This window comes from Ammospiza caudacuta, chromosome 4 (assembly GCF_027887145.1).
Source record: "Ammospiza caudacuta isolate bAmmCau1 chromosome 4, bAmmCau1.pri, whole genome shotgun sequence".
NCBI classification, from domain to species: domain Eukaryota; kingdom Metazoa; phylum Chordata; class Aves; order Passeriformes; family Passerellidae; genus Ammospiza; species Ammospiza caudacuta.
In genome coordinates, this window is record NC_080596.1 from 64,214,752 (window position 1) to 64,230,489 (window position 15,738).

At 42.6% G+C, this 15,738-nt stretch overlaps 1 protein-coding gene across 10 annotated transcripts in view; it reads right to left on the minus strand.

Annotated features, from left to right (window-relative positions):
* The window catches only part of LDB2 (LIM domain binding 2), a 212,880-nt gene extending 210,385 nt beyond the window's left edge, over nucleotides 1-2,495 (minus strand). For 9 of the 10 annotated variants that reach the window (XM_058803254.1, XM_058803252.1, XM_058803253.1 and 6 more), the window contains exon 1: nucleotides 2,163-2,495. In XM_058803254.1, the coding sequence (XP_058659237.1) occupies nucleotides 2,163-2,294 (132 nt within the window). In that variant the 5' untranslated portion in view covers nucleotides 2,295-2,495. The remainder of the gene's footprint in view (nucleotides 1-2,162) is intronic. The other variant, XM_058803255.1, reaches the window with a different exon arrangement.
* Between the last annotated feature and the right edge of the window lie 13,243 nt (nucleotides 2,496-15,738).

Below are 15,738 nucleotides of genomic sequence, written 5' to 3' on the forward strand. Positions count from 1 at the left end.
TGTAAAATTAATGTGAAACTTCCAGTTTCTGACCTGCCCAAAAAGCCAGAATTATTCTTTACAGACTGTCTACATGTAGTCACTCTAGTGTCCCAGGAAATTAGTTTAATATTTTTGTTTGTTTATTATGGAGAAGTTTTCATAGGAAGATGAATGAGATTAAATGAAGTTAGCTAAAAAACACATTTCAATGAACAACAATGCTACAGCACTGAGCTCATAAACTGAAAAAACAGAGAACCAGAATGTAAACACTGAACAATCACAAAGCAAAAGAATTTTTATTCTGAGCAAATAAAAGAAATGCTGGAGCATAAGGCCTTCATTAACTCAATACTGACTGTCAAAGTAAAATGCTGCTGAAACCTAGCAAGGCATTCCTAGCAAGAAAGAGTGGGCTATTGCTTTTTGCCCACAACAATCCATCTGAATTTGTGCAGCAAAAATTGCAATTTAAGGTGCTGAAGTTTAATTCAGCACACCTCAGCAACGAAGGAGGGGAAAGTTGTTTCACAAGTCCTTCAAAAACTTTTCTAGTGTAACATCCAAAAAGGAGCTACAATCAGGAACTGGTCAAATATTAAAAGTACCACTAAAATAATATGTAAAAAGGCTAAGTTAGCACTGACAGCTTTTAGAGCAGGTCGTATATAAAACCCTGAAGAAATCACTCAGTGATACATATTTGCTCTTCTCACTTGAAAAAGTCTATAAATTATTACATGGATATGTACAGGAATGTAAGGAACACAGTTGCAAGACAGTAACAAACAAGCAGCAGCAAACAAACCCTCATTGTAAATGGCAGCAACCCTCTGCAGCCAACAACTTAGGGCAAAACTGACAAACACTTGCCGTGATTTTGGGAGCAAAGAGCTGCTTGGAGTTTTTAGGCAGCACAAAGTGAATCACCAATTGCTCCCCAGCAACGTTCCAAGGCTGGCAGTGGTAACAGTGATGGAAAAGCAGTTACCCCGTGGCGGTGCCCAATCAGAAAGCAGGTCACATCTCGTTAGCTGTATCATATACATTAAACGTCACAGATTCTCCATGGCTTAGCTGACAATTCAGGCATGTGTGTTTTATTTTATGATAACCTCATGTTATCTTAAAGAATCACAATACAACAAACAGACGAACATGAGATCCTTCACCATGCTGCGTGTCACAAACCTGGCAGATATTTGGCACTACATAAAGCCGTTTACTATAAAAGATTCATACTTTTAAAAAGTCTTTTCAGGGCACCACTATTAGACTACTATGAAAAATTGCAGCACCAAGAATGTTTGCTGCACAAACACAGACACATGGACAGAAATGCAGCCTGATTCACTTTCACTTCATTAGACTTGAAAAGTGTGCTTTCCTTAACCATGTAAATAACAAGATGCAGCCCCCAGTATTTCTTTCTTCTTTTATTTTTTTTTTAATGACAAAAACATTTCTCCCTCCCATTCAGTACATTCTTTGCAGTGGCTGATCTGGATTTTGAAGCCAGGGTATATAAACCACTAACACATTTTACAAAGCATAACCAACAGTGAATGTAGTTTACATTACTAGGTACTTTTGACAGCTATATGATAAAGTAGTGAACTGAGCATCTCTCTTGCTAAAAGCAACAGCATTCTAAACGTAAACACAAATTTCTCTTGTCGGTTGTCCCAAACATGTGTTCTTTAAGAGTAGCCTAGGAATAAGTTTTTAAAACTCTGCTCCCTTTTTAAGTTATCATCCATTTTTCATTTTAATGAGTTCATAGAACAGAACCAAAATGTTCGTCTCTCCCCCTAAACCTGCAACATTCCAGAATTAATTTTGTGCAAAAGCAGAAGCAATACTTCACAATATTATAGCTGCAAATGCCAGCAGGACGGATCCTGAACAAACAACACACTAAGGCAAAGAAATTTCCTTAGACCAGCATTATAATCAACGCTGAAGTGCTGTACTGTAATTTCATGATTTCAGCCTAAGCTGGTATCTCCTCAAAGAGTTGGTCTGCGTGGAAACATAATGAGGGATTACCCAATTAAACTACTAAATTAATTAGGGTTCATGCCTGCATATACTGTACTGTCTAGTGGGACGCTTCAGCTGGAATTCGGGCTGAAACCAACCACGGTCCATGCACAGGAAAACAAGGCTGGGGGACTTACCTCCGTCCGCGACTGCAGCCTCTTGTTCATTTCATATATTCGGTACTCTGGTTGCACCATGTATGGTGTGTGTCTCCTATAAAATGGGCCAAAAGGAGAAGAATAGAAAGGGTCATGTGGTGTGCTGGACATCTTGCCTGCTTGCAGAGATTCAAGCTACACAGAGTATCATCAACATCCATACAGAGCACATGGGCTGTGTGTTCTTCACAGTACAAAGTAGCGGCGCGCACACACACACACACATCCAGGCTGCACGCACTGGCTGGGGACTGCTGTGGGAGCCCGCTCCGGCGGAGACGGGCGGGGGGGTGGGGGGAGCGGGAGCGCTCAGGCTCCAGACACGGAGAGGGAGGCTGGATAGCTTCAGGCACCGCCGCTCGGTTTTAAAGCAGCAGTTTCTGGAGGGGTCATTTCCTGTCCGCGCTGCCGACTAGTTCAGAAATGCCATCCCCCCCCCCCGTCCCTCCCCGCCTGGCAGAGGTGCGGGTTGGGGTTCGCTGTCCCCCCGCAGGCCCCCGCCGGAGCCGCGGCGGGCTCGTTAGCATATAGGTGGTTTAAAAGCTGCCTGAGCCAATCACCCCGCGGGTAATGTCAGAAATGCGATTACTACAAAATACATAAACACAGGCCACGGTCATCCCGCCGCGGGCAGCGCCGCTTCCCCCGCGCCCGACGGCGCCCGCAGCGCCCGCTGCCCGCCCGGGGCGGCCGCTCCGCTCCGCGCTGCCCGGGCCGGGGCCGCACCCGGGGCACGGCACAAAGAATAGCCCGCACGCCACACTTCACACAATGGAGAGCACTCGGATGCCAGCGGCAGAAACCTCCCGGAAAATGGGAGAGCACAAAGGGGCGGGTGGCAGAGCGGCACCCCCGGACGAGCAGCGGCAGTGCCCTTCGGCGGGGGCCAGCCCAACACAAATGGGGCGCTCTGGACGCCGCTGTCCGGCGCGGAGGCGTCGGCAGCTAGGTGGGAGAGTGCTCCCGGATTTTGGGATCATTGCTGGGCATCAATCCAGCAGCGGTTAGAGAGCGTTGCCAGTGAATAGCTAACATTGGGGAGGGGGTCCCGAGGGAGGAGGGGAGGGCAAGGGGAGGAGATCACCCCTCGGAGGTGAGGGATGAACTTTATCTGTTGAATCATACTTGCAGGAAAGTGCTGGGAGCGGACACCACGTGAACGAAAAGTCCTAAAAATATAGAATAAACAAAATGGGCTCATGTGCTCCATGGGAAAGTGCCAGGTCTAGAAGGGGAGCCTTCAAATTACCTGTACGAAAAAGTCCTCGAAGCACAGACTGTGTCCTCATACACAGCTGTAAAGTATCAGGCATTATTTACAGTACTGAATAAATGTAAAAACAACAATAAACAGCGCTGAATTAATCTCTCATGTAAATTCATTCAAGCAAATGGAACCACTCTAGGAACAGATTTAGTTAACTAATATGATTAAGAGAATAACAATGAGCTGCAGCCACAACGGTTCTCAGTCGGAGTGCTCTGCATGAGCGCTGCGGGATCGCCCATTTCACAGATGGGGAAATCAAGGCACACGCCATTACTTTTTCTAAATTTTTGTAATAATCCCGAAAAATATTTGAGCATGGTATGGCTTTACCCACTGTCAAAAATTTAATTCAAATCTGACTGTAGGAATATTTTAAGAGATATTTGAAAAATTCTAGTTTTCATTGGCATCTGGCTAATTCTGGAAAGTCTGACCTCTTTTTTCAGGATAAAATATGAAATTTCATACTTCATATTCTACTGGCCACTGATCGGAATCATAATTTATCTTTCCCCTAACAGTAGTTGTTTAGCAAAACTATTTCTGAATGTTCTTATGGAATAACAGTTTCCATAAGAAGTGACGTATTGAGCTGTTTTTATAGACTTCCCACAGCTTCTGTCACTAAACACAGAGACAACAGATAATACATGAGGAATGTCACTTCTCTCTTTAAGAGCACCCCAGCTATGTAGCAATACTACACTGCCACTCCAGTACCATTACTGGAGGTGCTGAGTTTAATAAATAGCATGTGCAATGTTTGGCTCAGCAGTGCTGCAGGGACTGTGGCAGTGTTCTGCCAGGGCTTGCTGACCCCATGAAAACCCTGTAGCATGGCTACACACCTACAAGGAAACTTCTCTGCATCTACCTTGTTCCCTAAAAATATCCCAACAAAGCTACCTTAAAACTTAAACCCAAAATGACCAGAAAAAATAGAGTTACAGCACTAATAAACACAGTATTTATAGCCAAAGTACGACATACTTTTAAAAATGTCAAAAAAACCCAACCAGAAATCTGCCAAGTTATGGATTTTACCTTCTTTGCAAAGCAAATCCAAAATATAATGTGTTTGTCTAAGAAAGGACACACTGCTCTCTGTAATTAAAATGGTGGAATTTTGCATAGCTTGTAAGATATTTCTGTTTTAAGGGCTTTTTGATTAAGCTAAAATTCACTATTTCACTGAAGTTAAACATGGCAATTATATTATTATTTTTATTTTGGCTGAGGAGGTGGGAAAGGAAGGAACAGTAGAATTTGCTTTCATGAGTAGAAACCCCAGATATTCCCCTCAACCCCCTTATAAGAGCTTCTGTGTATGGGTCTAGCAGAAAGCAAAAATATGCAGTGATATTTTAATAATTCCCATTGATTAACTGGCAAATTATCCCACACCTACAGCCCACCAGCAAGAACCAAGTCCCAGGGTAGGAGCCTGCTAATTACAGGCTCCGGCAGCTCTTCCAGTTGCCTGTTATCATCTAGACTAGTGTGATGTGCAGAACAGTAAAACAGAAGGCAGAATCAAAGGAACATAAAGTTACAGGGATCCTGACAGTGTCATCTTGATTCCCACTTGGATCTGCTGCCTTTTAAGTTTTGTGTGTGCTCTGGGGGCGTGGGTTAGGGGGCATGCAGCCAGCCCCACTGCCTGGGCTGCTGCAAACCCCCTGCACCACTGGCATCAAGCTGCTACCCAAAGCGGCCCAGGGGTCAAAGGCAAATATCTGGCCCAAGATTTAAATAAAATAAACTCAATAAACTCCTTAATCAAGAAAACAAGTTTAATGTGAGCAGAGGAAAAAAAGAGGTGGAGGAAAACAAGAGGAAGAGACTAGTCTTCCCAAATCTGAAAATGAGTCTATTCCTGTGCATAGGCATGGCTACCAACGGATAAGGAAACCATGTGCAGAGTTGTCTTTAGGTGGGCATATGCACATGCAAATCCTGCTGCACCTCAGAGTGGTGAGACTTATACCAGCACCTGGAGGCCAGGAAGGAGGTACTGGGACACATCCTTGGTTCCCCAGTCCCCAAACCTGCACAGTGCATTGGCTTACCCTAACCCTGCCTGGATGCTACACATGAACACAAAACAAGGCACCAGAGCAGAGAGGGACCAGGACACAGGCTTGTGATTCCCACCTGGCTGGAAGTGTGCCATTAGACCCCACCAGCCATCACAGCAACGTGTTTTGTGTCCCTCTGGCAAGGCACTCACCACCACATCGTCCCTCAGCACCCAGAGGAGGGCTGGGATGATCTGGCTGCTGCCTGGGTGCTGGATTGCCCTCTCCTGGGCAGAAACAGAAGGACCCATGCGAGTCAAGGACACCTGGCAGCTCAGGAGGATAATTTCCCTTCATTTCGGGGGAAAGCATGGGTCTGGTGGAGCAGAAGGGTGCATGCCCTCTGCCTCTGCATCCACCTCGGCGATGCCTGTAGCACCTCTGAGTAGCCACGTTCACTATGGTAGAAGAACAAAAAACCAAGAGCAGAAACTTCCAGAACAAAAGCAGGGAGCAAGAAAGGATGAATGATGAAAGATGAGCAATCTGTCCATGCTGGAGCAGCTGGCACAGGGGGTCCTGCACTGGGAGGGCTCCTGTGCTGCCACTGCCCCAGCACACCAGGGCCAGCCCTGGAACACAGCCCTACCACAGGCACAGCCCTAGAACACAGCCCTGCCACAGGCAAAAAGGCACAGCCCTGCCACCGGCACAGCCCTGGAGCACAGCCCTGCCAAAGGCACAGCCCTGGAACACAGGCCTGGAACACAGCCCTGCCACAGGCACAGCCCTGCCACAGCTCTGCCAAAGGCACAGCTCTGCAACAGGCACAGCCCAGGAACACAGCCCTGCCACCGGCACAGGCCTGGAGCACAGCCCTGCGAAAGGCACAGCCCAGGAACACAGCCCTGCCCTGGAACACAGTCCTGCCATGGGCACAGCCCTGGAACACAGCCCTGCCCTGGAACACAGTTCTGCCATGGGCACAGCCCTGGAACACAGCCCTGCCACCGGCACAGCCCTGGAGCACAGCCCTGCCACAAGCACAGCCCAGGAACACAGCCCTGGAATGCAGCCCTGGAACGCAGCCCTGCCACGGGCACAGCCCAGGACACAGCCCAGGACCCAGCCCTGGAACACAGCCCAGGAACACAGCCCTGCCACAGGCACAGCCCAGGAACACCGTCCTGGAGCACAGCCCTGCCACGGACACAGCCCTGTCATGGGCACAGCCCTCGCCCTGCCAGGCTGACAATGGAAGCAGCTCTGAAGGCAGCTCTATTTTTAATAACTGCTTAGTAATAATAATCATAATAATGTAGAAAAGCAATACAGCTGAAAATAGGTGTAATTGCTGTATTTATCCCTAGTATGTGTTGACTGTTCAGTCTCTGTCAGAAATCAGGTTTACAAGGATACATTTAAGGTGGTTTGAAGCTGTTGAAAGACAGTAAAGGAGAGACTGATCTTAGTTAAAGACACATAGCATATGAAGACATAGAAACTACAAGTACTTGAATATTGAGAATGCTCAAGTAAACAAGATTGTTTTTTTAAAAACTAACAACACTACATTTTCATATCCTTTGTTTATACAAAAGCCAAATAGTACTGAAGAGTTCTGATGGAGTGGCCTTAGGTAAAAGAACAAAACTGTTTTCCTGTGAATGCTCAAGAGTGACTACATGAAATATGCTTATCAAAAGCTGGGATGCACAATGAAGAACCACCAGCAATACCCAACCATCTGTAACATATACTCAACTGCACAGCTCAGACACAGATTTTGACAGGCTTCAGGTTACTTCCATTCATTTCTACAGCTATAGAATAGAGTGTACCAGATGCTTGCAATTTATAGCAAAAGTAGAACCTGTAATTTGTTTGCATTAAATATTAGTACATTGAAATAAAAATATATTCCAGAAAACATTGCCCTTTCACAGATAATTTGTGGACAGGAAACCAAATAAATCTGTTCAATCCATTGTTAGAAAAATTACTGAGCTCAGTGTACACTTCCAGAATTTTTCTATGTAGATTACCTTTTATTTTTGTTGTAATAATTTTCATTTTCTGTCATTAATGAATGACATGATTGTTTTTATCAGAAGGGTTTTTAAAAAATCCATAAGTAGGACCACCAAAACTACTGTATTTCGGAGTGTGGCAAGAAGGGTTCACATCTTTTAAATGCTTCAGGCTTTTTGCAGACTCAAGCCTACCTTGCATAAATTACATGTAATTATAACTCAATACAAATGAAAATTCTAAGAATTCTCTTTCCCTATTTAATCCTAGTAAATTAGAGTTACAGCTCCAGCACTCACTAGTGATGCTAGAAGTACTTCTAAATTGATGATAACACAGAAGGGATTTTGAATGTTTTTGAGTTCTTCAGTGTACACAACGTTTTTTTCCTCAATCAAAATGGATATTTAATTTTGTCTGGAAACTTTATGAATGCTCAGCTGAAAGCAGTCTTTGAGGAGCCTGCCCATGATGACTGAGCAGTCTGTCTGCTTTACTCATCCAGGTCCTGCACAGTACCTGAAGGAGACAGAGCAGGGGATGTAAAGGAACAAACAAAGGTGTGGTGAAAATCTTACCTTGATGTTACATGGATTGGCCTTTTAAACCCACCAAGATAGAGCAGACAAACTGACTTTCCATCTCTCTGATTAAGCTGTGGTAAGCCAGCGCTGTGTGTTTAAGTGTCCTCCCTTTGTGGCATTGCAGAGGGATGCTGGTCTGTAGGAGCTCCCAGCTGCAGTCCAGTTCCTCACCTCACAGGAGACTCTTGCTTTAAGCCTAAGTGGCTTCATTTTGCTCCTCATCATGCTGTCAGTGCAGCTCCTGAGTGGACTTGGGCAGCCTCCACCCATCCTGCATCACACTTGGGTGCTGTAACTACAAAGTACTTTGTGACCATGTGAGGGGGACTACTGTTAGGAGAAATAGGTGCTGGGAGGAGAGTAAGAGGTCTAAAGTGTGATATTATTAAGCCCTTGACCTCTAGGGAAGCTTCTCTGGGCTGCAGCAGCTTCAGGAGACCAAGGAATATCTGTCCATTGACAGCATCTTCCAGACTAGTAAAACAGCAAAGAGATTTAATATACCTTGGTTTTGTTGAATCTCTGAGGACACAATGAAGGCTGCTTTTGAGAATCCAGCAGCTTCAAGAGCACTTCTGTCTTGTTTTGTTCCATCTCCCCTTTTCCTTCATATTGCTCAGACCTGCCCATAGCTCCTTTTGGAGCAGAATTCCTTTTCCATGAGTCATACCTGCCTTGGTAGCTTCCCACTCTACAAACTGGGTTTCCCCTCCCACACCCCCTGCATGGAGCTGCATGCTGCTGAAGTTTGGGGTGGATTTTCACTGGAGACTGATGCTGGGAAGGACTGTTGGAAACAACTGAGATTCTCCACTCAAAGTGCTCAGCAAGTTTGGCTGGGAGTGTTTCCCCTGAAGAAAGTATGAAGAAGTGGTGCTGAGGATGGTGAATCTAGAGCAGTCAAACAGGGGAAAGAAAGGATGAAATTCCTGTAATTTGCCTTTTGCAGCCATCTCCCAGCGGCTGAGGAAGAAAACAGCCTTCAGCAGCAGAGAAGACAGTGCTGCGGTTTATAGCATTGGCAGACAGCCAAAGAAAAATCTCCAAAGAAGTGGGGGAGGCTGCAGGAGCAGACTATGGTCTGGCAGACTGACCCTCCAGCAAAAAATCAGACAGGTCAGGAGAGAGGAAAGGGCCTGAAGCATCTGAGCCGCTTTCTGATATTCCAGTTTCCCTTACAGACAAGCTAAATAAGAATTAAATGCAGGTGGCACAGTCACTCAGCTTTAATGTATTAGGCAATGTTTTATTTCAAATTTCTTTAGTCTCAGTCCAAAGCAAGAATCATGATAACTGCCCTTTAATATGGTAAGAAATAAACAACACTAGGCTTCAACACACTCTCCAAGCAACCTTTCCTCCCTAACCTGGGTCTTAGAACAGATATGTTAAATATGAAAAAGAGATTCTTGCTTTGGCTGGTGATTACCAGAGATGTTCATTTTGGCTGGCTTTTCCTACCTAGAAAAGCTTAGTATTCCTTCTACATAACCAGCTCCACCATACCAATTTACCTGTTACACACCTCACCCACTGCTCAACTTCCAGCATATTTCAATTAGTTGAAAGATTACTTTTTAAAGGACTCAACTGGGAGCACTCAGCTTTGGAGGCATTTCAGTTGAGTGCTAATTAGCAACTAGCTGACTGTCAACTTTTCTTCTTCGAAGAGAGAAGAAATTGGTGATTCCCTTCTGAATTACCTGGCAATCAAATACATGTTGAAATTTATTCATTAACTTATAATAATCATCCCTAGCTTATTTGGCAATTTTCATCTTCAAAGCACTTTATAAACATTCACAGAGACACTGTGGTGATTAGCACTATGAGAAAACTCCTGCATATAGGTCTGTGTCCCTATTTTACAGACATGGAAGGTACGGGAGGGCTGAATGACTGAGGAGGTCAATGGCAGAAATGTAGTTATACCTCAAGAAAGTATGACTTAAGGATTTGCATTTGGATCTTGCACAGCAGAGATATACATACTAAGCAGAACAAGCCAGGGATGGACAGGAGAACTGGTGTGAAAGGGAATGATGCAAGGAGAAATTCTGTGCCTGGTACCAAGGTGGGATTAATTTCAGACCAATCTAGAACTGGTTACTATGTCTTTACCATGTAACTGAAACAAGGTCCCACCAAAACCTGGGCTGCATCCACCATGTTGTTTTGAATCAACTGCTATACTTTACTACAAAATATGCAGTGCCACTCATTTATTTATTTAATTATTTTAACAGAAAGTCCCAACCAATTGCATAAAGAAATTTATATTGAAAAAATATTATTTATTACACAGATTTTTTTTTGTCTTTTATTTCATGTTTATAATTCATACTCCATTTTTTTGGTAAAGACTAATCATAAGCATTTTGCGCTTAATTTGATCTTAGACCTTTGTGCTTGCAAAACTCAAGCCCAAACTTGCCAGGAAATGAAAGCATGCAGGATACAATCCATTGAGATTCTGGATATCACTGTTTCAGGTACTCTTTCCACTGCTTTAGACTGCATACTTATTACATGAAAAATGCAATCAGTTACCTGTATGCATATTTTGTAGACACAACATAATTTTTTAAATTTGGTCTTTAAAATTTAAGTACATGTTATCATATTAAGTTTTATAATTTGAAATGTTACCATGCTCTGCAGTGCTTGAATTTTGCCAAGGCCTCGTAGGGCTGCATAAATGTGAGTGAAATAACCAGGAGTTTTGCTTGGAAAATCTGATTATGCTGCAAGAGCAAAATGTTCCAGCTCATGAAGACGAAAGACTGGCTGTGCCTCTCCTTTAAGTGAATAATGAGTTTGCAGAGAAAAATAGAGGCTAAGGAAAATATATACTAAATACATCTTTATCCACTCCATCTCATAGATTCTGTTCTTCTCACATCTCATGTCTTCCTGGTGTGCTACTCAGTGACCTATATATATGCAAACAATGACCAAAAAAATGAACATGGATCTAATTCAGCATTTAAAACACAACAGATGCATTTTAAACAAGTCTGGCATGCACATATTGCAGGGAGCATGGAAAGATATTGACATCTCCGGAGAAGCATTAGATCTGAGCTCCCTCTGACTTGAAACTTGGCCCACATCAGGAGCCACCACCAGCCAGCTGATCAATGGCAGCAGCTGCATCTCCCACCTTCAACCCTCATTGCTAGCTTTGATTTCTGATTCTAAGAGTGCATTCTGCTCTCTGCTGTCTTCCCATCATCATCCCATTGCGTGTACTCTCCAGCCACGCCATGGTGGATTTTATAGTGGTGCACTAAAATCCCACCATTTTAACAAAAACACATTTTATGCATGCAGTACAACATCTTGTGGAATTCTGGTGCATTTTCCCATTTCTCTTTGCTTGTAGAAGTTTGAAGTTTGAAAGTTATTGATTAGAAAGTTTGGTTCTAATTAGACAAACAGAAAAAACCTTTGGAACACTTCATTTTTCTTGACACCCAGAGAACTGGCACAACTCTGTAGCATGCCTTCTTCAGTGCAAATATCTTAGTAAACATTGCCTTGATTTCAACATCTGGTTCACATTAAATAAAACTACAGATGTGAATCCAATAAAGATAGAAATTTTGGAGGGAAGATAAAAGCCTCTAAATTAACCAGCAAGACATTTGTGTTAATTTGCAAAAGCCAAAAAAGCAAGTACAATTATCACAGGACCTGCATGTCTTAGCTAGAAAGGGAGGCCCAACAATGCCCGTTATTTTAAAAACAACTTTGTAATTGTTTTAACAACATCCTTAACATGATATGAAATTCTGGACTGAATTCAGGCATTGAGACTCTAAGTCACAGTATTCTAGTTTTTTGCATTTTGAAACTGGTCATCTTAAGATTTGAGGAGAAGAATAAATGAAAGTGTGTGAGAAGGGTCATTTAGTCAGCTAAAGAATTATGAACATAACAAGGACAATTACAGGACATTTTTGCAATAGCAGCATGAGCACTGCAAATTTTCTAAGTCTTCATACAACTTTTGTATTTCATGTATATACATATATTATAATCACACCCTACTTAGTAATATGCATTGCATAGAGATCAAAACCAAGGAGGTGTTCACAGAAGAGGAGTTCGTTCTACACTGAAACATGCCATTGAAAAAACCCCAACATTTAAACCATTTCACATTTTGATGAACAGTTCAATGTTCTGAAGCTCTTTGCATTATGGGCCAGACCACAGAGTTTGCCAGACACAGCTAAGCTCACTGAGGGTGTTTTAGTGAAGTAATTAAAAGAACAGTGGGATGGGGGTGTCAGGATGAGCACATGACCAGTGTGTGTAGTCAAGTTCATGGAAGGATATATCCATCAGTTGAGTTCTTGCTGCTACTATTCCCTCTGCAAGGAAATGGCAGCTAGTTTGTATATGATCTTCAGTCACACTTCCATTTGGTGGCTCAGGATTCTCTATATAGTTTTAGGGAGCACATCTGATGGCAAATAAGTCAAAAGCAGTAATAGTTGTTTTAAGTATTCAATACTTAAGCTTCATTTTTATTAACTTGTACAGAGGAAATATTTGAAAATAAAGTCCTATTGTTGATAACTTGCCCAGACTAATTTCAGTATGTTTACTTCTTTTACCTCATTCTTTCTTCCCAGGTCTTAGTTGTAAATATATGTGCTTTGGCACAATTTTAAGCCTTTGACACTTTGGAAATCCTAAAATTCAAATTCAAATTAATGTCCTTGACTCAAAACAATCAAATTGAGTCACTGGAAAAATCTTTAGGGAAAAGCAGGCTTTTATGTAGGCAGAGATTACACTTGTCATAGCCTCAGTGAGGCAATGAAGCTGTAATATAAAAAGGAGAGACCCCTTTGCCTCATCTTCCAAAATTTTTGTTTACATGTATTTCGGGTTGTCATGCATCTCCCACGACCATTCTTCAAAGAAACTGCTCATTATGATAAAGAGTTAAGAGGTGAGACTGAGAGGGGAGAATGGAATAGTGAGCTGAGTGACTGTATTAGCAGCCTTGAATTTTTACAGGGTACAATGGTGCTAAATGAAGTTTAACAACCTAAAATTTAAGTTAATGGTGTTTCTTGTAAGAAACTGGGAGCATATATCATGCATACAGCTTGACATAATTTATTGCTAATTTCAGAATGGCATTTCTGTAGGCATATTGTGTGCAAATCCTATTCCTACACACCATGAGAGCATGGGATCAGTGGAACCCAGTGGTGAGTATCAAGGCAGACACACTCTCCAGTGTGCTTGTGACACTGATTGCCCAGCTGTTCAGACTGATGTCTCTCCAGTTACATGTCCGTTCATGAAGCCAGGTCTTCTTCTGCTGGCAGTGAGGTAAAGGGGCAGGCAGCATATCCCATTGTTCTCCCAACACATGGTAAGAGCATCACTGCAAGGTTCACCCATGGGATCCTCTCCTGCCATGTAGACATAATCCTCATCATGCATTGGTTCACACTCATTCAGTGATGGACCACAGCAAGGGACAGGCTATTTCACAAAGGCTGGAAAGTAGAGTTCCGTTCAGCCAAAGGCATAGACACAAAACTGCTAAATCCTAATGAAGCTTCTTCTTCATCATCATCATCCCATGCTATGTGGAGCATCATCATTCTCCCCATACAAGCTCAACTTTTTCATCTATTCTGTTTAACTCCCAATTTTTGTTTCCCTCTCAAAGTCCATTCCTTGCAACTTATCCCGTACCAGAATACTTCTATTTCCCCTTCAATTTCAGATATTTCTTAAACACCTACTAACTCTTCCCCCTGCCACTGTTTTTAGACCTCTCCTCCTACCCAACATCTACTCTGTTTCAACACTATTCCTCCATCCCTCGTCAACATTTACTCATCTTTCTTCATCCCCTTGACAGGTCTCAGCACTTCTGGCAAAATGCTGGGGGAAGCTGCAGCACACAAACCTTGTTTGGTCACAGCAGCCCAGTGATGTATTGCGTGTCATCAGTCCCACAGAAAACCCTGAAGGACATAAATATGGTAATGGCAGCCAGCCCAGAAGAAGCTATCAGATCTGCTGGTATTCTGCCAAGGTTTTGTGGGAGATCAGGAAAGGTAAGGGGGAGTACATGAGAAACCAGAGATGAGAAACTTGGAATTATATGGAATCAGTGGAAAGGGGGGGGAAAGTTGGCCTTTATGGTTTTGTTTAGGTTTCTGAAAAGGAAGTGATTTAAGATGGAATATTTTTATTTTATAGGAAAGCAAAGTGCTGCAGGTTAAAGTTTGATACCAGGTTCACTGCCAATGTGAAGATATACTGAAAGTTTACTCTACTGCTACTGTGATCAATCATCTGAATTTAGGTCTCAGTTCCTTGAAATATGTATTAAAGACTTGGATATAGCCAGAGGAAAGAGAGGAGGCAGTGGTGTTCACAACAGGATGTATGTGGTTCGTGGGCATCCCCACTTAACCCAGAGTTATGCCCTTTCAGGTGTTCAACCAGCTCCAGCTCTACTCTTAAGCCAAGTGGGTTGCAGGCTTCTGTTTCTCCTGAATACAAAAGCTTAGTGGTATTGTGGGGGATGTGTCCTATCTTGTATATTGCTCCTTCATGAGAATTGATCCTAATTTTAGAACCCTTTAATAATTCACAAGTAACAATGACTTAATCTTACATCAATGACTGATGATCTTACATTCAAAAAATTCATTTAACAATATTGCCCAAACTAAGGTGGAGACGCACATGCAGACAGCTCAGATGAGTTTCAGACAAACACCAAACGTCTGGAATTGTGATTTGAGTTTAAAATCTTGCCTTTGCATATTTTCTATTCTTGGTGAAAACTGGACAAAGAAATACCAAAATAAAATGGGAACAATTACGTCAAGTAATTAAAACCACATGAGATCACATAGTTAAGAAAAATACACGGCATAAGAAGGTTTTCTGTTGACTGTTGCAGGGCATCAGTTACTTCTGATTCCAGGTACGTGTCTCACTGTCCTAAGCACACTTTAAGACTGAGGTGTTTAAGGGATGTTTCTTATGGCCAGGCTGCAAGGTCCTGCTTCATCTGCATGAGATCAAATGCCAGTTGATTGAAAGCAGGAGAGGACAGGCCACAACATGGTTTCAGTTTGCTCTGATCCAGGCTAGCTGATGCACAGGACAGGTTCTTCTGGTCAGCTTAGACACACTGTATTTACAACTGTCCTTTATTTACAGGTAATCATTAATTTTACACCATCAGTCACTAATTTTCACAATTCTGTGTCTTTTATTTTCCCTTTTTTTATATTTTCTGCAGCAAATGATGTGTGTATTTTACAGACAGTAGTTGGTATTTTAACTATTCATTATTCAATTTTGAGGGTTATGAACCTTTAATAAATCACATCTTTTTGAGCAATGTTCAAATTCAGACATTCAACCTCATGTTATTGAAAGTTACACTGGGCAGTATATTCCAGGCAAATGTACCATGTATTGATTGCCTGATTGACTTTAGCAAGTCTGTATAAGATCATGTTTAAAAATCAGGCCAGGAATACCTTAGACTAGATCTGTCCTTCTACATTACTTGGGGGTGCTTTGGGGGTTTTTTTCAGTGGTGTTGGTTTCAGATTTTCTTTTTTTTTTTTTTTCTTTAATTTGACCAGGAG